Consider the following 24735-nt stretch of genomic DNA (forward strand, 5'->3'; position numbering starts at 1 on the left):
AAAACCACTAACGTTACAGGATGTGGACTGGGATACAAGATATTTCAGTGCAATCAGTTTGTTATATATAAACATATATAATGGACACTGGTTTGATGTCTGCTTATGATAGATTTTGAGTTGCAGTGACAATTTGTTTTTATGTTTTGTTTCTTTATGAGAGAATGGTACGTGACACGATATACCATAATCAGCATACTGAGTGACTTCACCAACACGTGACCTCTCAGCCAACATGTGACCCTCAAACAACATGTGACCCTCAACCAACATGGATAGTCTCACATCTGTGCTTAAGTTTATGATAAAAAGCAGAAGATTCCAGTGAGCGTACTTATACTTTTTCTTACCCCTGATGTGAAGCTTCTTTGTGGTATCCCCTTCATGATATTGCTGGAATATTGCTAAAAGTGGCGCAAAATAAACACACTTTTATCAATTCCAGTCTGCAAATCTAGTCTTACTTTACTTACCATTTCTATTACTTAAAGTCTTGAAACATGTTTTGGTAAGTATTTCTAATGTTTATTGATACAGGTATTTTGCTTGCTTATCATGTTACTTTAGGAAATAACGTGTTTAACAAAGTGCCACCCTGACCTTTTGAGCAGTTGGCAAGATGTGAAGTCTCCAAGGAATCCAATATTGAGCCCAAAAGTTCAGTCATTCTGAGTCATACAAAAAAAGTCACACATGACAATGTTGGTCACTGCATATTACTATAATTTGAAATACTGCGAGATTGTTGATAACCTTGTCCGTTCATTATTGCAGAAAATGTAGAATTTCATTGTTTTTAATAAGAGATAAATGTATATTTAAGTTTAAATTTGAAGCTTTGGGACAATCAGGAATCAGCCTTTTAGAAAGGAGGGGTCTGGTTTGTGGCTGGGTACTCATGTGTGAGGAATTTCCAGCAATTTGTGTTTGTTAATTTTGTACTAATTGATTTGCTGAGAGTTAAGTGTTACACACTTGGTGTGTGTGATTATGTGTGACACATCTAAGTGGATGAGTAATCCCTCTCGAAGTACGGGGACAACACCAATACAAGATGTAACAATTCGATGCTGATATTGGGCTTTGGTGGTGTTAGACTTAATGTCTGTGTAATTTTTCCAATTTGTTGTTATATGTGTTTGTGAAATTATTGTTAATAAAGATACAGTTTGTTCAGTTTATGAGTTTGTTGATCTTATCCAAGCTGTTTAGTGAGAAACCTATATTTGGTGTCCCATGTGGTGCTTTTGCTGCAGCAGCCAAGCTGAAGTGCAATAATGGCTGCCACAATAGTTCTAACAGTTAGTGACAATAAGTGATGTTGAAATTGGCTCTCTTTCTCGCTCTCTCTCTCTCTCTCTCACACACACACACACATTTCCAAAACTGATCTGCCCTACATACATCTAAAATCTAAATTTTCAATTCACCTTTGGATAGTAAATTTGAGATTCTGAGCGGTTGAGCAGGCAGGTATTTTGAACGTTGATTATGTTTAAGTGTATTTAGAGAGAGTTAGTGCTGCACTTGTGACCAATCCCTTTGTCCTGTAGATAATAAAATATGTTAAACTTGGTATGAAATTGGTTGGACCACAGTAAACTAGATTTATAACAAACTGACAGTTAAAACACACTCTTTTGTTAATCCCTCTTGCTGTATGTTTTAGTCGAAAGGAACTCTGGTGATACAAAGTTTTTATTTACAACTAGGACTGACTGAACTGTAATGGATGATCTGATTTGTAGACTGAACTTAGTCTGATGTTTGAAGACATCTGATCAGTTTTACTGTCTCTTGGTCCTGTGGACACAACGTCTGCCTGACAAAAAATTGGTTGTTTGATTTCCTGTCATATTCCAAATATGTTAAAATGTGGTATGTTTTAGTGCTGCCAGGAAGTGGTTTAAAGGGAACGGTTGGTGTAATATTGGTAAACTGTGGGTGGAATGCATGTCCAACTGTGGCCTGGCAGCCAACTCAAGAAAATGTCTTAAGCACAGACTGATGTAAAAGCAGCTTTTGAAATGAGAGAACGCCCAGCGTAGGTTGTATTGGGCTGACAGTTTCAAATATCGGCTGGTCCTTCTGGCCTTCAGTAATGTATACCTTTTTTATCAACTGGAATTTTTCCCTTGTTTTTTTTTCCACTTTACTCATGGTCGGGAACCATTCAAGATCCATCATATTACCATAACCTACAGTTTCACTTCCAGCCTTTTTAGCGCACAGGAATGTCTACATCAGTCTTAAACAAATAAAAAGCCATCTCTCTATGCGATAGGGTTTGCTAACTGATCTTGTCGAAACAGTGTAAAACTAGGTACAGTATAATTTCTTTTGGTTTTATTGTTTCAACTTTCACACAATGACCTGCAGATTTCATTCAGGGCCAGTTCATTTTGAAGCCTGCAGGTGGCTGCAGGCCCTGATGGCCAGCTGGCAAAGTACAGTATTGCAAACAGGGTTAAAAAAGTGTCGCAACAAATCTAGTCAAGCTATCAACTGTAGGTTTCCTGATTTCTGCAAGCCCAGTTGCAGAAAAGTCAGTGATCTTTACTAAACCACCACAGATTTACGTTTGTGGATTAAAACCCCACATTAGGGCACTTATATTTTGTTGGTTCAGTTTGTAACCCTGCAAGATGAATATTCCTTCCTCCTTGTTTGTCCTTTTGATTCAGTTTCCCACAAACTCTATTGGAAAACATTACATTCAAACAACCTGAGAAAAATCCTCCAGTGTATGTCCTCACAAAGTGTAAATGTCCTGAAATGTATGTCTAAAACAACTACCAGTTTAGCCACTCTGGCATTTAAATACTGTTCTAGTTAAAGCTGCAATTCACACTCCTCGAAATTGTATATTATATTCAGTACCGTGGGCTAGGAAGCAAGAAAAACCAAGTGAAGTTGTCATTTGTCAAACCCCACATAAGGCTAATTGTGTTCCTATGTTTGCCTGCACCATACCAGTAGTAATACATTACTTTTGGCTTCCGTTTAATATCAAGTTGGTGTTAAAGCAGTGTGTACCCACATGGGTACAATGTGTGAAACCCATTTCTGGTGTCTCCTGCCATGATATTGCTGGAATATTGCTAAAAGCGCTGTAAAACTTAAACTCACTCTCAGATGTACTAACTGAATTACTGTAAACAGCCAAATTTATGCGACCGTTTCATTTTCCCAAACTTCGCATCAGACTTCATGATGCGAGAATATAAACAATATAGATATATCATTCACTTTATTCAGATGTCAACAACATAAAAACAATGCAGGTGTCACTGCTCAATCATGTGTCACTGCTGGGCTAATCTGGATGAACAGCTCAATCATGTGTCACTTACAGATCCTCTTCATGATAGTTTTTACAACAGATTAGATTTTCGCCAACCCCTCACAGCTGCTGTGATCTCGCTTTTGTTTCTTTGCTAACATCTGAGATAATTTTAAATACATGTCAACTAGCACATTGCAAAAAGGTTTAGTGACCATCATGAACGAAAATTTAAAGGCGCGGAAATAAGACAGTTTACAGTACTTTTCAAAGAGGCATTAAACATAATTCTCTCACACATTCATCCATCACACGTTTCTCAAAAACCCAAACAACAAGACTAAGTTATTCTTTATTTACAATAGTGTCTATTAAATCCAGGTCCTGAAGCTGTTTCCTGACAATGTCACTCCATCCTTTATTGGCCGCTGGGTTGATAGGGCTTGGATGCATGATACACTCGGTACGAATACCGTCAATCCTGTTCATCCCAATAACTTTCCTTGCACGATCATATGCAAATTTCCCTACCCCAACTATGGTGGTGATGCCGAGAAGCTTCAATACTTCTAACAGAGCTTTGTCACATGCAGTATTGATCCTCTGCAATGTCCTGGCCTCAATCTGGGGTGGTGTGATGTTTTTTCCGGTTTCACTCATAAAAGCAAATGGGCACATGTTGTACACAAAACAATTGGTGAAGAAAGTCTTGGGGTCGCCACACAGGTCTCGGAAGAAACTCCAAAACCTTCGCCCAGAAACCTGGAAATAACGTCGACAATGTCATGGATGACAAATGAAATGAATTAACTAACAGCATCACTACCTGGCTATCAGTCAATAGCCATTTCATAATTACTGATGATCTGTATGATCTAAGATGATACTTGATAGCCAGGACTTAACTTTTGAAATGCATTTTATGCCTGCTCTTGATAGACATTGCTGTTGACATTGCATATTTTCATTACACTACTGATATTATAAGTGTGTCTTCAGTTCATTTGCACAGATTCTTACCTCTGACCGTGTACAGTTTAGTCCAGTCACCAGACGTTTAGGGTGTTCGGGACATGGTTTGAGAACAGCACCACATATCTTCAGCCAGTCTCTCACCATACTGCCTTCGCCAAATGGTACCTTCAAAAGATATAAAACATTTAAATCAAACACTTTAGTGGCAAAGAAATACGCTCAGTCATTAGAACAGTCTGATAATGTATTTAGCCAAGCACATTCCTAATAACATCACACCAATCAAAAACAACAAAAATCAAACATTTTGAAGCAGCCATCATTAAGTATTACAGATATCTAGGAAGGCATGCCAGTTACAAATATCTTTGCTTGGTGTTGTTGTAGTCCCGCACTAAGCAATATCTAACCTACATGACACTGGCCTGTGAATAATTGAGTCTGGACTGGACAATCCAGTGATCAACATCATGAGCACTGATCTAAGCCATTGGGGTACAATGACGTGTGTCAACAAAGTCAACAAGTCTGACCACTTGATCCTGCTAGTTGCCTTGTACTACAAGCATGGACTGCTCAAGACCAGTTCTAACCTAGATCAAAGTGTTACCAAATTTTGAAATCCATGAGTCATCACTTCTTTGCACTATTATAGTTGTAGTAAAACATCTGAAAATAATGGCACGACAGGATCGTGATTGACTGGGTTTCAAATTATTCTAATCCTGTTAATACTCACCCCATTCTGTGACATTCCCCATGGTCCAGGATTCATGCCAAGGAACAGGATCTTCTTCCTTGAGTTGCAGAACTTCTCAACAAAGTTGTAATGAGGTTCAAAAGCATATTCTAATGGGTTGTATACAAATGCCACCTTTGAAGGTAGAGTTATCTCCCTTAGTTCCTCACACTGGGTCTTCTCAATAGAGATATAGTTCTCTGACACTGATGGTGCTGGAGTTTTTGGAACAAACACGTAAATCCCTCTTTCAGAATTTCCTCTATTGACATCAACACATCTCTTTGACACATCATTACAAGTTTCATCACCAGCCTTCACAACATTTGATTTGGACATGGAATTTGAAGACACTTGTTTTGATTCACTCAAACATAAAAAGTCTGTTTCATTTTTGTGATTTAGCACATCAGAAGGAACAAAATGCCCATGAATATCAGCTTTTGTTGCTGTGTGGTCAGCAATGTTTGGACCTGGATGTGGAAAGGTGTCTAAGATAAAATTGTCTTGGTTCCTGAAATCAGTACAAACATGCATATTTGAAACTGAAACATTCTGATGTAAATGTGGCAACATTCCTTGGTTTAGTTCACCATGGTGTCTGTCCTTGAAAGATTGAATACTACTACTGGGACGAGATTGATTTTGTTCATTCATAAACTGTCCATGAACACCTACATGGGTCAATGGCGTCACATCATATGCTGGCTCAATATTACATGGTAACATATTCCATTTAGGTACTTGATACAGATGACCATTCTTTGGCGAATCTTCTTGTACATCATTTCCCATTACTTTTCTACATTTGAAATAGTCCTTTATTTGTTTCTGTACAGGACCTCCAGTGGAAGATGTCTCACTATGAGAAACATGAACTCTCTTCAGGAATGAAGCTGGTACCTCTTCTCCATTATATTCCATTGTTCTTCCGGAAATCGTGAAGATCCTTCCCAGTAACACTTAAACAATATGCCCTCTTGACTGTAGTAATCAAGATACCTTTATGATAGAACATATATACCAGTATATGGTATGCCCAATGCCTTTACCCATGTAGCAGAAAGGTGGTAGGTTTATGTGTTCTGTTACCTGGTGTCTTCATCCAAATTTATCTTAGAAACAGTTCAAATTATAATGTTATAACCTATCAGTATGTGACATTATACAAAGAAAGGCCTCCAATGTCACGTACAGTATGAAAAAGGTGATGCATCTATATGTGACATGTTTCCTAGGGGTTACTGTGTAGTGCTTTGTCACTTGAAGGACTTTCAATTTGTCATCATAAAAATGTCATATTCAATTCCCATGGCATTAAACTGAACTAATAACTTCTACCTCCTACTCAGTGAATGGGAAAAGAAGCAAAAAATTGCACTTGCAAAAACAACTGATCTTATGACTAGTGATACCATCTCCAACATCAAATAGATACTGATGTTTGAGTCACGGTCATGAGAAACTACCTGTACTGTTTCTACGACGCAACGTGATACTATTTAGGTGATGTTGTTTACACACGTCATGACCTCACAAAGCCTGATCAAAATGACCCAGAATCACATGAGCACCGACATGGAGTGATCTTTGCAATTGCAACAATAAAATTATGCAGGCCATAGATTATATGCGTGAAATCACATAACACCAGTCCTGGTTGTACAGCTACAACATTAAAAAGTATTTAAAAGGTAGCGTGTGTCAAAAACAGGTCAGTTTGTGAATAGTTTATGAAAAATCAGTTTAATATACCAGAACTATAATAACTGCTCCCTGAACAGGAAGTACCTGTAGACGCCATTGTTGGTGTTGACATCTTCGCAGAAGGCAGTGTCAATCCTCTCTTCCCATTCATTTCAACATGAATCGCTTATTTGGAAAGGGAAAACCGAAGGAACCTGCGCCGAATCTCAACGACTGCATATCAAATGTAAGTATAACAACAAGAGTGTTAGATATTATTATGTACCTATGACAACTGACTTGGTTGTAAATATCAAATACGTTATGGGCCAACAAAAATGGACATTCCAATAAAGTCATCGTATTCTCGCGATTATTGTCACTATATAAGCAGATTGTGGCGTTCAAGCAAGGGGAATTTACAAGGTAAAGACTTAATTGTAATAGCATCAAAATACCACCGATTACGAAATCCCGTGCCTTATATCCTGATATTGACAAACATTTGTAATTTCCTTTATTAGATTGACAGTCGAGGAGAATCGATAGATAAGAAAATAGGACGGCTAGACCAAGAATTGAACAAATACAGGAATCAGATGAAGAAGATGAGAGATGGTCCATCAAAGGTAAGAATATCTGATATGAAGAATACTAACATCGTTATTGGAATGTAGGCTAGTATTGACATGCCTGATACAGATAAGAGTATGCCTTATTATTTAAAATAGAACATACATAATACAACATAAAACAGTACTTGTGTGGACTTGGATGACCAAGTTGTCAAAAGCACCATTATTCACTGTGCTGAGAAGAATCAGTTAGACTATGCTAGAGACCTTCAGTTTATGATCATGATGATAGTGGTTAGTTTGTCATATTTCTAGGATTGACATCACTTGAAGGTTGTAGGTTTCACCAGAGTGGTCACCAGCTGAGACCTTTCATCACTTTCAGCTTTCCTTCCACATTCAACTGCCTTGCAAACACATCCATAAATATGATTAAAGGAATATTGTTCAAAGCTGAGTTAAACCTAGCTGAGAGCAGTTCTGCAGTCATATGCAATCAAAACATGACCATGGCTCTCGGTTAGTTTAAACCTACCTCCAAGTTCATATCTTGTTTCCTGTAATTGTTTCAAGTTGATGCATACAATCCATATTATCTTTATTTGGTGGAAGATGGTTGACTTAAATGCATAACTGCTTTCCAGTACTTTACAAAGTAAAACAACAGCTGGTGAACATTGGTATAATTGTGCATAGTTGTGGTTGTATCTGTTTATGAGAAAGTGGCCACTAATAGGATTGGGTTGTCAGGTTTGCTGAGTTGGTTAAATAATGTATAGCATTACACAATGAACAGAAATACCTTTTCATAAATTAATGTTGTTTATGTTTGATTGTTATTTTTCTTTGCAGAATATGGTTAAACAGAAGGCAATGAGGGTGTTGAAACAGAAAAAGATGTAAGTCTATTTAGAGATGATGATAACACATTTTAGTTCATGATGATAACACATTTTAGTTCATGAGACTTCTGGTCTAACTTATGCACTCAGTGACCAAAGTTAACGGCCTGCTCTGTCATTTGCAGCGTGAGCTACTTTAATTTAAGACACATTTTGGGGCAACATCCAAAAATAGGAAGTAATCATGACAACACTATCAGCTGAATGTACTAACATGGGTTTGGTTTGGTTGCTGTTTAACACCGCATTCAGCAATATTCCAGTTAAATGGTGGTGGTGTGTAGATAATTAAGCTTGGACCAGACAATCCAGTGATCAACATCATGAGCATCATTCTGTGCAACTTGAATACGATGATGTGTGTCAGCTAAGTCAATGAACATGACCACCCTGCTGGATCAGTCGCCTCATATGACAAATATTTATTGCTGAAGACCAATTCTAACCTGGATCTTCGTGGGTCACAACTCAGTGTCAAAACGGGGTTACTGAATAACAAATACTAAAGAATTTATGGCCAAAATGTGTATATGCCTCACATACATTCAATATCTGAATGAATGAAACCCAAGGATGGAAAGACTCCACCATGAGGATGAATACTTATTACCGATACCATGTTTTCTTGCTAGGTATGAAAGTCAGCGTGACCAGCTGATGCAGCAGTCCTTCAACCTGGAACAACAGAACTTTGCTATCCAGACGATGAAGGATACCAAAACAACAGTAAGTAGAAGACAGCCTCAGAAAGTCTGTTGTAGTCAGTTTCAGAACGAAACATCTGCTAAACAACAGGACATTGAAGTCTGTCTCAAAACAACAATAGGTTGTGGTCAGTTTCAGAACAAGACAACTGCAATACAACAATAAGTAGATGATGGACTCAAAACAGTAGTATGTTGTAGTCAGTCTCAAAATAACAGCAAGTTGTAGCCAGTCCCAAAGCAACACAACCTCAAAACAACAGTGCGCAAAACTCAATCTCAGGCAGGATGTTTTATTGGAGTAATCTTGTACAGGTCTGCAGTACCCCTTGCTTCTTTGCATGGGTGGTGTTGTAGTCCCGCGTATGCTTGGTTCAGAAAGGGGTTTGTGAAATTTGGATCCATAAAGACAGTATATCATACCACATTATTTTACAAAATACCATATAATTGTTCCATTACAAATGACATATAGCAATATTAAATAAAAAAGGTTTGAATGAATCAATGCAACATTGTATGCAATTGACACTTGTTCCTTCTACTGAGCAAACATTGTTTCAAGCGACCCCCATAGAGTTATGTCCCTTGGATTGATCGTTATGAACTGTCTACAAACAACTTGTGATTGAAACCAGTTTGGCTAAAACAGACAACACTGTGTACGACCCATTTCGATGTACAGTTTGGAAGCTGTTCACCTCAAAGTTTCTGTTATCGAGTTCAGGCAAGTCGTAATGGATATTAAGTTTTCTATTGCATCTTTAGGAAGCTAAAGTGAGTGCATATGTCCCAATGTGTATGATATGGGCCAGAATATTGTTGAAAACGTGTGTCATTGTCCACTTAATACTGGTTGCTGCACTACAAGCCGGTTAAGATGAAGCCTCTGTATATGTGTGTTCTTCTCCAATTAGTTTTATTGCCCTGATCGTTTGAATGATTTCTGAATCAGCCATATGATATTAGTCGGTAGGTCAGTTGGTTGGTCGCTTGTATTTCAACAGAATTTGTATTCAGCAATAATTTGCTGCTGATACGTTCTATGAGTCAAGGCATTGATTAGTGAACAAATATGTTTTCAGCAATGATTTATAAGTGCTTAGTTCATTTCTCAATTAGAGTTCTTGTGGTAAATTAGTCCAACGATGTGGCCCACTTGTCCAGAAGGTGTTACCTCCATATTTTTGTTCAGGTTTTGAATGTTTGTAGAAGATTCTGATTGTAGTGATCACTGCTATCTTCCACGAGGTCAACAAGGTACGCTGGGGTCAGTCCATTCTGATTGAAAACCTTGAAATGGATATGCTCTTTCATTGTCAGCCAGTGCAGTGCCCTCACCACTGGAGTTATTTGAATGTATCTGTTCATTTGATACTGATAGTCCTGGTTACAGAATTGTGCACCTTCTGGAGATGGGCAATAAAATAATCTGGAAGAATAAAGAGAGTTTGCAGTAGTGTAGAACTGAAATCATGTGGTTTGTAAGGTTGCAACTGAATTTCTGTCTGGATATTTGCATGTAAAGCTCTGTTGTGTTGATGGTAGTGCACACAGGAGCAGAATGAATTGATATAAACTCATTAACTCAGATAACCTGCTGTGAGTTAAAACATAACTGACAGTCTCCCTTACCCTTGTATGATGTATAAAAGAATGTTGTTTGTTTATGTGTTAGAACAGTCAGGTTATATGGCTTCAGTATGGTTGTCACAATGTTGACAGTATGTTATGTTAAATGGTAGGTTTAATGCTTATGTTTTTTCAACAGGTTGATGCCATGAAAGTTGGAGTGAAACAGTTTAAAAAAGAATACAAGACAATGGATATTGGAAAGATTGAGGTAAGAAAATGTTTCCATTAAAAGAAGAATGCAAAGTTTATTTTACCATTGTTGAGCTTTTGATTACTTTTACTAGATCCAGTATTTTATGTTATGTGTACTTGTCGGGTTAACCTCAGTGAAAAAGGTCTATTAATTGTTAAGAACTTGGTTGAAACATGTTTAACGTCAGGAGAGTAGTTCTTTACCTGACAGGATTATAAGGATGGTTGGTAAGGACAGTTAGATGATAGAATGATTAGATAACAGTGTTCTGTCATAGCAGACTTCATTTCCCCTCAAACTAACAATAACAGACTACATTGCTTGGTTGTTCTGTCACTTTTCACTGAATGTAACTTTTGTAAGCCTGAACTTGAAACCACTTGGTAAGTGACCGAGCCTTGGTGGTAGTTTTGCAGACATGTACCTTTATCCATGGGAAAAAATTGTTTCAGGACTTGCAAGATGAGATGGAAGACTTGATGGAACAGTCCAATGAGGTTCAGGAAATCATGGGAAGGAGTTATGGCATGCCAGAGGTGGATGATGACGAGCTGGAGGCAGAACTTGATGCCCTTGGTGATGAGATTGGCTTGGATGAGGATGCTTCCTATCTGGATGATGCAGTCAGTGCACCATCAGCACCTACAGGAGAGCCTGGAGCAGAGAGTATGAGGGTAGGTATCACTGTTACTGAACTTAGTGTTTGTTGTACTGTGCCACAGACCATCCTCAGTTATGCAGTGTGGTATGTCTTCCTTCTCTTTTGGACTGGTGTGAAGATCCAGCTTAGAATTGATCTTCAGTAGTTCATGCTTTTTGTAAGAAACTTCTAACAAGATCAGGTGGTCAGGCTCACTGATGTGGTTGACCCATGCCATCATATCCCATATGTGTTGATCAGTGCTCATGCTGTTGATGACTGGACTCTCATGTCCAGACTCAATTAGTTACAAACCTCCACGATATAGCTGGAATATTTGCTGTGTGTGGCATAAAACCAACTCACTCACTCTATTTCCATCAGTACCCTTTGGCTTATTCAAACAAGTACCCATATTTGCGTGCTTATAACAAACTAATCTTGAATGTGACATGTATCTCCAATTCGCCCAAATAATGTTTATCAAGGACAGTGGGTATTATTGACCAATTTTGAGGCACCACAGTTTACAGTTCATTATTGCACTGTTAGGCCTGCCAGATGCACAGTCATTCTGCAGTTTCCCTTCTTGAACTGGACTTAGTTCTGTTTTAGAGTTACCTCCCTTATTAGTCGATGCCTCGTCTGTCTGTCCGTAGTCATTTTGTTTCCGGAGCATAACTCAGAAACCGTTTAATATTTTAGATCAAACTTGATAGAAATAATGATCTCAACCTATAGTTGTGCCTTTTGCTATTTACAGAGTTTTTGCATTTTTATTTTTTTTGTTTTTCCATGGAACTTTTTGCTGTTAGTCTAATGATGGGGTGGGCTTTGTTTCCGGAGCAGAACTCTTAAACTGTTCAATATTTTTCTCCAAAACTTGGTAGATATGTGTGGCAGGCCCCAAAGTGGTGCCTTTTGGTATTTACAGTTTTTTTGTGATTTATTATTTTCTCGGGTTTCCATGAAAATGTTTCGGACTTAGTCTCAAAATGAAAGGATGTGCTTCGTTTCTGGAGCAGAACTCAAAAACCGTTCAATATTTTTCTGTGAAACTTGGTTGATATATCAGTTAGAACCTAAAGGGCTGCCTTTTGCTACTTACAGGTTTTTGTGATTTATTATTTTCTTGGTCTCCAGGGAAACGTTTTGGATTTAGTTTCAAAAGTGAGAGGTGTGTTTTGTTTCCGGAGCAGAACTCAAAAACTTCTAAATATCTGTTGGTAAAACTTTGTAGATATGTGTGGCAGCCCCCAAAGTGGTGCCTTTTGCTATTTCCAGGTTTTTGTGATGTATTATTTTCTCGGTTCCATGAACACGTTGCTGACTTCGTTTCTGGAGCACAACTCGAAAATCATTTCATATCTTTCAAAAGACCTTGGCAGATATATGAGACAGATCTTGAAATGGTGACTTTTTCTGATTACAGATATATGGCATTTATATATTTTATGAATTCCATGGAAACAATTCAGACTTGGTCTAAAAACACAATAAGTAACTGTCGGATGATTTGTCCTTTCAAATATGTGTCATCTTCTGATGACTCTTGTATTACTTTACCTAAGCAAAGATTTGTGTGAATATATAATTAAACACTGTTGTCTCAAACTTGGATGTGTAGAATATGCGTCTGTCTTCAAGTAAACCTTTGGTATCTGAGTAATCTTCCCTTAGTTTTGATTCTGCATTGGCTTGGATATGCAGATTTGGAAGTATCTACATAAGTCCCTTCAACTTGTATGTGGAGTGAACAATGTTGTTTTCTGAATTTCAGGGAGACGTACCTGTTGATGAGTTTGGTTTACCACAGATTCCCCAGTCAGCTAAATAGGAGCCAGCGAACTACACTTGTTACTGATTGTCACTTTGTAAATATGACAGTGAGCTTGTACAAACTTGTCCAGAATATTGTCAATGTGGTTAGGTATGTCACACAGCATAGCTGTGTCTCGGCCATTGCATATGGCAGGACCGATCTCTGTCACTAGGTGCTTTACACTTGCAGTCTGTTAATCCTTAAGGCCCATTTGCAGAACCATTTGCAATGTTAAACGGTTATCTGTGTGAAGTATATAACAGGTAAACTGAGTTATGATAAAACAGATTTTGGCTCAAGTATCCATTAAATGTACAAACTTAGGCAACTCAAGTGCATTTGCCCAATCAGATTTGTTTAAGGTTCTAAGATGAACAAATATGAGTTATTTTTCATCAGTACTTATGGTGGATGTCAGATGATTTCCATACAGGTCCCATGTTTTTTACATGACCATGTAATGATTATAATTATTTCTGTTTACTGTGGTATTTTATACCGCTGTTTGGGTAATCAGTGGAGCATGTCATTGATGTGCATGCCCCTTCACTCCCCTTTCTCTTCTTTCCCCCACCCCCCCCACCCCCAACCCCATTCACTACTTTCAGCTGAAGAAGATTGCACCAGATGTACCAATGGAGGAGAGACATCTGTATCTCTCATACATGGAAAATGTGTACACTGTGCATAGTACTAAAACAAAACATCACTGATAATTGGTTTATGAAGATATGTGGCTGTTAGTTTGTAAATATTTAGTTATGAATGGATCAAGGCAGTGCGTGAAATGCTTTGATAGTAGTACTAATCAACTGCTATTGTTTATTGATTCTGCTACTTGAGACATTGTGGGGGATAATTTGTGTGGATCAGTCACCTCTTTCTTGTTTTGTGACTATATATGAACAAAAAAATCTTCAGCTCTTTTTTAGGGCAAAGTCCCAGAAAATGAACTGATCCAAAAGCATGTTTCTTTGGAATAATCTTACAGGCTAGAGTGCTTGAGTCTCCAGCTTGAATTGCGAGTATTCAGGGCTCAATTTAGTGCTTTGTTACTTGCATTGGTGCAACCCAATATTGCAAAGTGCAACATAGTTCTTAGTCTAACTAGCACCAGATGTAAGTCAGTTTTTGAGTTAGTAGTACTCTGAAAAAAATCATATTAATTCATTAGCATTCTTCTTTCATGACGTATTGCAGTAAAACCAGTACAATTGTAATTTGGGCTGTATAACTAAGTTTTCATCTCCGGTTGCACCTGATGCAAGTAGGTGAACATCTCTTAAATCGACCCTGCTATTTAACCGTCTGGAGACATTAAAGCTTTAGGTCTAGGCACTGTATTAAATCTGTTAAACAGAAATTTAGCCTAAATGTTCATTGTTAAACTGATGTGCCAGTACATTATGAATTTGATTGAAAACAGTACCATCTGGACTAAGCCTTTCTTTCAAATAATAATTCATGAAACATGAAGGGGAATGTTAGTACAATAAATCAAGAATTCAGTATTTCACTGGGTCTCACTGCTACACAAATGGTAGTAACCATTGAAGTACCCGTCTAAAGTTGGATGATATTTGCCACCAGTTTTTCAACCACTGCTTTAAAGATATCTTTTGTTTTAATAGTTTTATCATAAACTAGAGGGATGGGATGGGGGGATTATCATGCATCATAGATGTGACATACTGTTCTTTAAATAACTGTGAAATTACTTGACTAAAGTTTGACAAGGTCAGATCTATGGTCATAGATCTAAAATCAACTTGTTGATGAAACATTGTAAGTTATTTCAATTATTGTCTTATTTATGCTCATTTTATTAAACATTTTGTACATATTATGAAAGTGTTCTGTTGTTGTCTCCAGACCTGTGAAGATCTGGGTTAGAATTGATCTTCAGTTGTTGTGAGAGGTGACTAACAGGATCGATGGTCAGGCTCACTGACTTGGTTGACATGTCATATCAGAATATAGGTTGATGCTCGTGATGCTGATCTTCTGGTCCAGACTCTGTTATTCACAGACCACCATATATCTGGAATATTGCTGAGTGTGGTGTTAAACAAACCAAACAACCAGTCTTTGAGTAGTATACTGTCACTTAACCCCACCTCACACTTCATGCTAATATTTGCTCCACTCCTGTGTTGAAGATCTCGTTCGATTCTGCATATGGATACGAGTGAGTGTGTATGGTTTTACTCCGCTTTGAACAATCTTCCAGCAATGTAAAACTATACTCACTCTCTCTATGACTGTGAAAGTGGCATAGTTTTTCGTTTGTTTGTCTTTGCTATAATACAGTTATGATATGCAGAAGAATTACAGTATGGCTTAAATGGTACAAATTTTTCATATTATTCTTCAGCTCAAAACGTGATATACGAGGGGATATCAAAAAGTTTTGAGCCTCGCCCTGAAAAAGCAAGATTTTGGAATTCATACTGCTTTATTTTTCAACATAGTCCCCTTCCAACTTCACACGTTTCTCCCATCTGGTTTGCCAATTGCTGATTCATGATCTGAAGAACTCTCGGTCCCCCTAAAAAACCCTCCACAGCAGTGATGAAATTTTTGGCCCCGGATGTGTTTTTTTAAGTCGAGGAAAGAGGTGGAAGTCGCTAGGGTCTATGTCTGGTGAATAGGCATCCTCGATATCTCCAGGGTATACGTTCCGATAAGTCTCCACTATACCCTGGACGCATCTACGGCTCTGCCAGATTCATTTATTACCTCCCTTGACTGTCTTTTGATCCAATCAGGTGTCTACGCTGGGAAGTTGAACGAACCAATCACAACTGACTTTCGTTTTTTGAATTATCTAACCGATTATACTTGGCAACAGAAACCATGCAGAGGTTCTCTGGCAGAGGTAGAAGGCGTTCTTGCATATGTTGTTTTAAAGTTTCGGACCTGTCAGTTTGTTTGTATGATTTCCCTAAAATCTGAGTCGCACTGCGAGCAAACCTTCGCAGTTGCGACCGCTACCTTTGTTGACACTGGCAAGCTCAGTTATAACGGCGGTCTAGCTGATTGGCTACTGTGAGAAGGCGGAGCCAGCAAAGGGAGGTGATAAATTTATCTGGCAGAGCCGTAGATGCGTCCAGGGTATAGTGGAGACTTATCGGAACGTATACCCTGGAGATATCGAGGATGGTGAATAGGGAGCGTAAGGTAAAACATATCGTACCCACAGCTCGACTGGTGTGGATGGGCGCATTGTCATGGTGAAGAAGAATCCCTCACCGGATCTTTCTTCGCCGCCTCTCTTTAATGGAATGGCGTACCTGCTTCAGCAGGCTAGCATAGTACTCTCCATTCATTGTCGTACCATGCGGCAAGTATTGGATGTGGATAACACCTTTACTGTCCCCCAAAATAGTTGCCACAACCTTCTTTGAGGATCGGGTCGATTTGAACTTCTTTGTCCTTGGAGAGGTGACATGTTTCCATTCCATTGACTCCTGCTTGCTCTCAGGGTCATAATGATGCAGCCAGGTTTCATCACAGGTTACAATTCTAAAGTGTAAATCTTCTGGGTTGGCATGGTAACGAGTCAGCATCGCGCCACTGATGTTGACCCGAGAAAGCTGCATGTCATCAGAAAGCATTCTTGGGAGCCATCTTGCATACACCTTGGACATGTGGAGATTGTCATGGAGTATGCTGTGAATGGATCCATATGAGAGTCCGGTTGCATCTCATAACCCATGCAGTGTGATACGACGATTTCCCGTCACTAGTTGATGCACAGTGTCAATGTTTGCTTCGGTGGTAGTGGTTGAGGGTCGTCCTGGACGGGGGTCATCATCTAAGCTCTCTCTTCCTCGCTGAAACTCTTTCAACCAACGTTTGATGGTTGCAGCAGAAGGGGTAGACTCCTTGTAAACAGCAGTGAGTCGCTCTTCAACCTGCTTGGCCGTGTTGCCCTCCAGGACAAGAAACTTTATTACTGCTCTATATTCGACCTTGTCCATTTTTAACATTCACTAGAGGGTATATCTCTTCTACGAGGCACTGCCATTGAAGAAATGCATCCAGCTATGTGATCCTACCGGGAATATGTAGCTAGGACACTAATATAAGTTAGGTGCCCTGCCCATTACTATTTGTCAAGTATAAATATGCAAGGCTCAAAACGTATTGATATCCCCTCGTATGATGCCTGCATTTTATCTTTGACAGCACCTATGCACAGAGAGCCTCAGGTGAAGCTGAGAGGTTTGCGTAAGTGCATATGTATACTGGACAAAAATAGTTAGGGATATATGAAAATTATGAATCATGATGTATGTATTCATTGACATACTGATAAAATATCAGCCATAAAAATACCAATATCCCTAACGTTTTTGTCCAGTATATTTCTGCATACGGATTCGGTACCAAGTATCTGAAATCAGCATGTTTGTTGTCATCATCAACAACAACAACAACAAAAACAAAACCAAACAAAAAACAAAACAAAAACAAAAACAAAAAACAAAAAAACAAAACAAAACAAAAACAACAAAACAAAACAAAACAAAAAAAACAACAAACCTCCTAAAACATGTTACCTGTTGACCCGGAGCTAAGGATTTTCGGAATTAAACAATGACAATGTAGCGAGGAGTCTGCACACTGTGTCTGAGTAGGGCGTTCACATTCACACGTGAAGGTCAATGTGAAGCTCGCATGCAACTTTTAACCCAATTACACGTCACGTCAACGTCACTTGGCACCAATCCTCAACCGGGTAGGTTTGGTAGCCTAGAGGTTCTGGCATCCCGTGCATGTGAAACTCGTTTCTTGTGTTCTTCCTGATGTTGCTGGCATGTTGCTAAAAGCCGAGTAAAATCTTACGCACTTTCCACAGACAGGGGTCAGCCTTGGCCCAGCTCGAACACGCCTATTTTAAACCATGCTTACCAAGGGAATATCAAATTTAAAATGTCACGGTTAAAAGTCATATACAGTGGAAGCTGTCTAAACCGGCAGTCACTGGGACTGAAGAAATAATACAGTTTGGTCAATGTGCCAGATTGTAGAGATGATGATAAATGTACAAGCCACAGACGGGACTGAAATTTTATGCCAGTGTTGACAACATGCCGGATTGAACAGATGCCGGTTTTGACAACTTCCACTGTCTGTAGATATCCTCTGAAGCTTGTGTCTGGAGTATTAAAGAGGGGCATTTTGACCTTACCTGAGTGGGAGGTGGATATAGAAATAGGTCTACCCTACCATCCTCCCGTTGCTTTAGATTCATAGCATATATATAAACATATAAACACATTCCGACATTCATTGACTAATCTTTGCCCAGATAATAGTCTTGTTCCAATCGTAAATTCCTAATTGTTGAATGAATATTGGCAACCATATGTCTCATCTTCAAGGTGCAAAACATTTATGTTAAAATATGCAACAAAGTTAGGGGGCTTGGTATAAGAAGAGCTGTAAATACTCGTTCCATTTTCGGCCTCAAACAACGTCGACATATGATTCCATGAAATTATCTTCCGATCTTGTCACCCCGGGATGTGTCGGAGGTCCCGTCAGAGTACACTGACATTAATGCCATTAACGAATCGGAAACGATCTCCCATTCTCATTTCCCGTACGATGATATTCTGTTCTAATAGCCGTAACCAGTTTTTTGTTTGTTTCTCATCGATCTCCTGTCCACGCTAAAACATATCTTCCAACATCATTATTGTGTTGGTGATGCTGTTATATGTTATGGAGCTGCCATAGCGTGTGGTTTCAATGACATTAACGAGACCAGCTGTCAGACAAAATTGATGACATGACAAAATAGTATCAGACGGCAGTAGTCGTCTCTCAACTTATGATATATTGGATGTTTAACGCCATTGATTAGATGTCATTGAGCCTAGTGCTATGTATTACAATTAATCGCCATCTGATATACCGCCGTTTCAAATAACGCGAGCAGACATCTCGGTGTTTGTTTTTTGAAAAGTAATATGCTAACCATAAAAACTGTGAAGTGATAAAATTCTTTCTAGTTTTGTGGATATAACAACGAAAAAGTTTCCATGTCAACTTTAATAGGTGAATATTGACGTCATTAGACGGCGGCTGAACGGCAAGTTTAATGTCAGTGGAATTGACGTTACGATTCCCAATGGTGGAATGGTGGAACTGGCTCCCCATCATGGCACCAAGTGAGTACAAAATCATTTGCTTGACCTACATGGCCAGGCATATATCTCTGACTTGTTAACTCTTTAGTCAAACAAAGCCCGCCTTCGATCATTTTATCAAGAGCAACTGTATATGCCAAACTTCAAGCATAAAACGTTTGGAAAGTGGATTTTTTCATATGCAGCCCCAAACTAGTGGAATACTCCCACGTTTCTGAGAGTATTGCAACACAATGTCATGACTCGCAACAAATCTGTTTTCAGTGTACTTTTAGGAACCCTATTTGGACACTAGGAACTCTATTTGTACACGGAGGCACTTTTAATTTGTGTTTGTTGCTTCTTGAGCGTATCGGATGACGAAAAATCATCTATATATGATGAAAGGCATGTCATATTCTCTTCAACTGCGGGATCGGGTGGTCAGACGTGCTGACTTGGTTGGCATATGTCATCGGTTCCCATTTGCGCAGATCGATGCTCATGTTGGTGATCACTGGATTGTCTGGTCCAGACTCGATTATTTAGAGACCGCCGCCATGTAACTGTAATATTGCTGAGTGCAGCGTAAAACTAAACCCACTCACTCTTCAACTGTGTTGCCAAAACACGAACGTAATCTGACGGATTTGGTATACGGCCCTCCATTTCATCCCTCACATGTTCTACAAGGGAGAGATCTGTTGACCTTTGACGGTTCTGTCGTTGACGTTGCATCAAGATATGGGGCACATAGCGTGGCGACGGTTCCTGGCTGGTTCATAGAATGATCTGAGCAGTGGTCCCCATTTGTTCTGTCTTGGCGTTTTGACGTGGCGTTGTGTCCTTATCATGCATCTACCTAAAAATGGAAGTCAACTTCAATCGAGGTCTGGAATATTGATAGAACATATATTTCATTTATAATTACAAAATACGCAGATTTGTTCCAATGGTCAAAGCTTGATTGTATGGTTCTTCTGAGTTTTAGGTCGCGGCTGGGTAGCCAGGGTAGCGTTCGCTCGTTACGCCTAAGAACCGGGTTGGAGTTTCCTGTGAAGCCCATCAATAGTGTCCCCCACCGCGACATTGTTGGAATATTCTTAAAAGGCGGCGTAAAACTAAACACTCAACACAACGGACGACGGAACACTTGTATTATGTAGGACTGAGAAAAATGATATGTAGCATCAGGTAATAAACATGCACGTGTCAGTTGCACCCTGGACGTTATTAGGAACCCATGTTCCTTGTGTGAATCTAGTCCTTGATGCTGCACCCTCACGAGGTCTTCTTGGGTTGCCTCGGGCGTGGCGTTCAAACCTTTGCGTCATGGTCTTTGTGAATGGCACATTGCGGCTTCTGTAAATACGCCGTCCAAATTCAGCCCAGAGCCATGGGACTAAACGGACCGTTCCACTTCCGCTCTGTGCTCGTTGGCAATATCGTGTTTCTCGATATCGACAGAAATTTAGTACAGAAATGGTTGAGGCCTATGTCCAGAGACAGTTACCTACACATATGAAAGTATTCACTGCATTCTAGAAACACACATGCTCTTTGATATGTAATGCCGAACTGCTTTAAATATTGCATGATTTTGTGCATGATCTCTTGTGGCAACTTAATAATAAATCTAATTGAAAGTGTGATCATGTACTTGTATTTTTAGGTAGTTAAACATGTTCTTTCTATGGTCATTTTATAGGAAACACTCAAACAATAAGTGATAGAGTTACGAACACGTTGAGGAAGTAAATCTGTCAGATAAGAAGGTGCTTTGCCACATTTCATTTTATAATATAACTTTAACTTTCTGTACGAAGTGATAACTTAAACACTAGTTATAACCTGTATGTGTTATGAAATTAACACTGTCATCTCATAATATCGGCCCTTTGCTGGATGCAAGCATGATATCCGTCTCTTTAATATTGCATTTCAGGTGATGAATAGCAAAACAAACATGATATCCGTTGTTTAATGTCAGACGATGAATTCCAAAAATAAACATGATATCCGTCCATTTAGTGATGGATGTTAGTTGATGAATTGCAAAACAATGATATCCATCTTTTTAATGCTGGACGTCGGGTGATGAACTCCGAAACAAACATGATATCCTTGGTGACAGGCCGGGAAAGCCATATTTTAAATATGACTAATAATCATTCCTACTCACAAGTTTTAGTGTAAGAGCAGTCGCAGTGAAAGAAAATATTGGTCTTGTATTGTTGCTGATCACGGATCACAACTCAGGATGAGCAATCTCTCACAACAGTGTCTCACAGATGTTGCTGTCCTGGGACATTCTGGCCACTGGACAGCACCTTCACGAAGAAAGAAATATAGAACCATTGTCGCAAACAAAACAAGAACAACAAAAAACAAAACAAACCCACAACAAACAACAAACAAACACATAAAAATGATAATAATAGCCCCCAACCCCTACCCAAATAACCCAACCAAAGAAAACCAAACCATACGTAACGCATTAACCAGTATCTATTGTTTTAAACCTGATGGTCTTTGATTTACACACTAACAAGGAATCCATTGTTGATGTCTTCACGTTAATAGTATGGCAACCACAGGTAGCTGGGGGCTCATCTGGGGTAATACTTGTATGTGCAACGAACATGCTGTCGGTGGTGATTTAGCACAATATAAATAGACTAATTATAATTAATTAACTAACATGTTTGTGTTACTTTACATACAGTTTAAGGTAACTACTTTTACAAAATGTTCCAAACTTGGAAAATGTAAAATTAGGTTTGAAACAAAAGTAGGAAAAGTCATACCTGTTATCTAATTACTGTCATTCTGATCAGCTGACCTGGAGAAAACTGGCGTTTGCTTGTCCCGCACCAGCTAATTATAGCCATCTGCGCTGTACATATTTTACCAGAAACTGACATCATCTTCTACTGACACAACATTTCTGGAACCGAACCAGGTGTCATTTCCTCTTCTTGATTATCAATATGATGTTTGAAACTGAAACAAACAGGAAAAATAAAACTGAAATATATTGTTCTAATTGTCTTTTGAATGATAGAAACTTCTGAGGTGAAATGGAAATTTGCAATCTTCCCAGCCCTACTGCACACGTTTGTAGAGTAGCCAACCTGTTAAAGTATTCTCTCTTCACGTCAAATAACACAAAGTTCGAAGCCCATTTGTAGTGTCCAGTGATCCTGCGGGGTGGGGTGGGTGTGGGGGGTGGGGGGGGGTGGGGGGGGGGGGGGGGGGGGGGTTTCCCACTTTGCCGGACGCTTTTGTTCGGAATAAAAAATCACTGATGCGCGATAATCGCTATAACAATAGGGGATTAACTTATAGTCAGTTTCGATCTAACAAACGATTTAACACACTACATTTTGATTTTTTTTATTTCAGCAATTCAGTTTGGTATATATAAATTTGGTACAATTTCAAAAATTAATTTGCTTTCATAAATAAAATATACAGACATATACATAATCATTCAAACACAGGGACACCAAGCAGAAACATAAAAAAATATACAAATATACAGAAATATACACAATCACTCCAACACAGAGACACCAAGCAGAAACATGAAACAATTATACAAATATTACAGAAATATACATAATCATTCCAACACAGGGGACACCAACCAGGTCTGAGACAAGATCCCCATATGCCTCTAGGGTGTAGGTCCCATTCACTAGACGCATCTTCAGCACTGCAAGGCGATCATCCAGGGCTCGATACAGCTTCTTCCTGGGACGTCTGGAACATGGCGGCAGGAGTAAGACGCATGTGAGAGAGCTCCGTGTTGTGGTGTGATTTATTTAAAAGCAAATACAGCCCTGCAACTTGTTTGCTTCCTTGTGTGAACAGAACAGACCTGTGCATGATTTCCAGCTAGATTTTGAGAATTATATTCGAAACTATGCCTTTGCACAGAGGAAGACAGAACAGGAGCACTAACTCGAGCAAGCAGAGACCTGAACGCAGTAGCAGCGAGAAGAGAAAGCCATCATCTTCTCCAGTTGATGCCATGCCGCCTAAAACTCCGAAAAACTTCGTTCAGACGACGTTGCAACTGCCACAAGGAGCTCATGTATTCACATTTGGAAACTGCAGCTCTCCGATATCAACAAACAAGTCAACATCACAGGACAAGATGGCGGACACAAGGCAAGACGGGTCAGGACATAACATCTCCTATCCCTCTACGATCTTCAACTACATCAACGAAGTATCAGTAGATGTACTCACCACCAAGTTGGCGAAGGTTATGATGATGCCGGCACTACAGGACAAGTTCAAGGAAATGTTCACAGTCATTACGAAGGATATTATCAAAGGCATCGTAGCTGATGTTGTGACCCCGCTCAACCAGGAGATCCAGGATCTGAGGCAGGAACTAGAGGAAAAGACGGACGAACTGGAGCAGTATAGTCGACGGAACTCCCTCAGGATCAGTGGTATCGAGGAAACTCCAGATGAAGACCCAGAAATTGCAGTCTCTTCCAATCTCAGGAAAGTGCATCCGACTATTTGTAACGATAATATTGACAGATGTCACAGAGTTGGAAAAAAGAAGCCAGGAAAGAGTCGACCCATCTTAGTGAAATTCCTCAGTTACTACGACAGGAACAAGGTTATCAGGAATAGACGATCATTGCACGACAACCAGGAGACTAAAAACGTATACATCAACGAGGATCTCACACAGAGGAGGAGTCTCATCTACAAGAATGCCAGAAATCTGAGATACCACAGGAAGATTCACTCGACATGGACGAAGGATGGTAAGATCTATGTCTGTGAGCAGCCAGAAGGACTCACTCGAATCATCAAATATGACTTTGATCTGGACAGGTATAGAGAGTGACTTAAGCGAACTCTAGTGATTATTTAGTATACTGACATATTTGTGTTTTTCACAAGGACAAACCAAGGAATGTGTAAGTACAAATGTAAATACATGTATAATCTGTAGACAATACCAGCTATACCACAACATACAACAATAGGATTGTGCACATGTGTCATCCTCATGCTTGTATCATAATGTATATATTGTTTGTACATGTTCTTGTATATTTAACAACTATCCCTTCTCAATTACTATCCTTTACATTGTGTGTATTGTTAAGACAGCACCAATCACAGCGTTCATGTAACACAGGCAACTTACAGCCACTCGCTGTTATCCAGATTTTGTGCGAAATATCCAACAAATCACATCATGTTAAATCTACCCCGACACTCTTCGCGCGTTGCTTAATTATTCGCATTGTAAAACTTCCACATGGGTAACGACCTTAGCCAGTATCGTGTCACGATTGGGGTTTTTCATTGTAAATTTTACATAAAAGGATTCATGAGAAAATCTACTACAACACTTTCATTTACTTCTTGTTATGTAATAGACTTGCTGCTGAACGAAGGAAAGC

At 39.1% G+C, this 24735-nt stretch overlaps 2 protein-coding genes across 2 annotated transcripts; one reads left to right on the forward strand and one right to left on the reverse strand.

The window, feature by feature from the left end:
- Positions 1-3235: 3235 nt before the first annotated feature.
- On the reverse strand, positions 3236-6595 carry LOC137297965 (single-strand selective monofunctional uracil DNA glycosylase-like). The gene is made up of 4 exons (XM_067829970.1): positions 6467-6595; positions 4998-5959; positions 4304-4423; positions 3236-4045 (listed from the first exon to the last, which is right to left on the reverse strand). The coding sequence occupies exons 2-4, from the start codon at positions 5919-5921 to the stop codon at positions 3629-3631; spliced, it is 1461 nt and encodes a 486-aa protein (XP_067686071.1). The 5' UTR covers positions 5922-5959; positions 6467-6595; the 3' UTR covers positions 3236-3628.
- A 117-nt stretch (positions 6596-6712) lies between these two features.
- LOC137297716 (charged multivesicular body protein 5-like) lies at positions 6713-15000 on the forward strand. Its single transcript, XM_067829648.1, has 7 exons — positions 6713-6930; positions 7208-7312; positions 8111-8157; positions 8793-8886; positions 10636-10707; positions 11145-11366; positions 13113-15000. Exons 1-7 carry the CDS (start codon positions 6862-6864, stop codon positions 13167-13169), a joined length of 666 nt encoding a protein of 221 aa, XP_067685749.1. The 5' UTR covers positions 6713-6861; the 3' UTR covers positions 13170-15000.
- The last annotated feature ends 9735 nt before the right edge of the window (positions 15001-24735 follow it).

The sequence above is a fragment of the Haliotis asinina genome, chromosome 10 (genome assembly GCF_037392515.1).
Source record: "Haliotis asinina isolate JCU_RB_2024 chromosome 10, JCU_Hal_asi_v2, whole genome shotgun sequence".
NCBI lineage: Eukaryota > Metazoa > Mollusca > Gastropoda > Lepetellida > Haliotidae > Haliotis > Haliotis asinina.

Bases quoted from the DNA above. Each gene is read 5' to 3' on its own strand.
- LOC137297965 (XM_067829970.1), bottom strand. From the start codon at position 5,921: ATGGAATATAATGGAGAAGAGGTACCAGCTTCATTCCTGAAGAGAGTT. The intron at 4,424-4,997 runs GTGAGTATTAAC...TATCTTTTGAAG, and splicing joins GGGGAATGTCACAGAATGGG to GTACCATTTGGCGAAGGCAG. The intron at 4,046-4,303 runs GTAAGAATCTGT...CGTTATTTCCAG, and splicing joins TAAACTGTACACGGTCAGAG to GTTTCTGGGCGAAGGTTTTG.
- LOC137297716 (XM_067829648.1), top strand. From the start codon at position 6,862: ATGAATCGCTTATTTGGAAAGGGAAAACCGAAGGAACCTGCGCCGAAT. The intron at 7,313-8,110 runs GTAAGAATATCT...TTTTCTTTGCAG, and splicing joins TGAGAGATGGTCCATCAAAG to AATATGGTTAAACAGAAGGC. The intron at 10,708-11,144 runs GTAAGAAAATGT...AAATTGTTTCAG, and splicing joins TGGATATTGGAAAGATTGAG to GACTTGCAAGATGAGATGGA.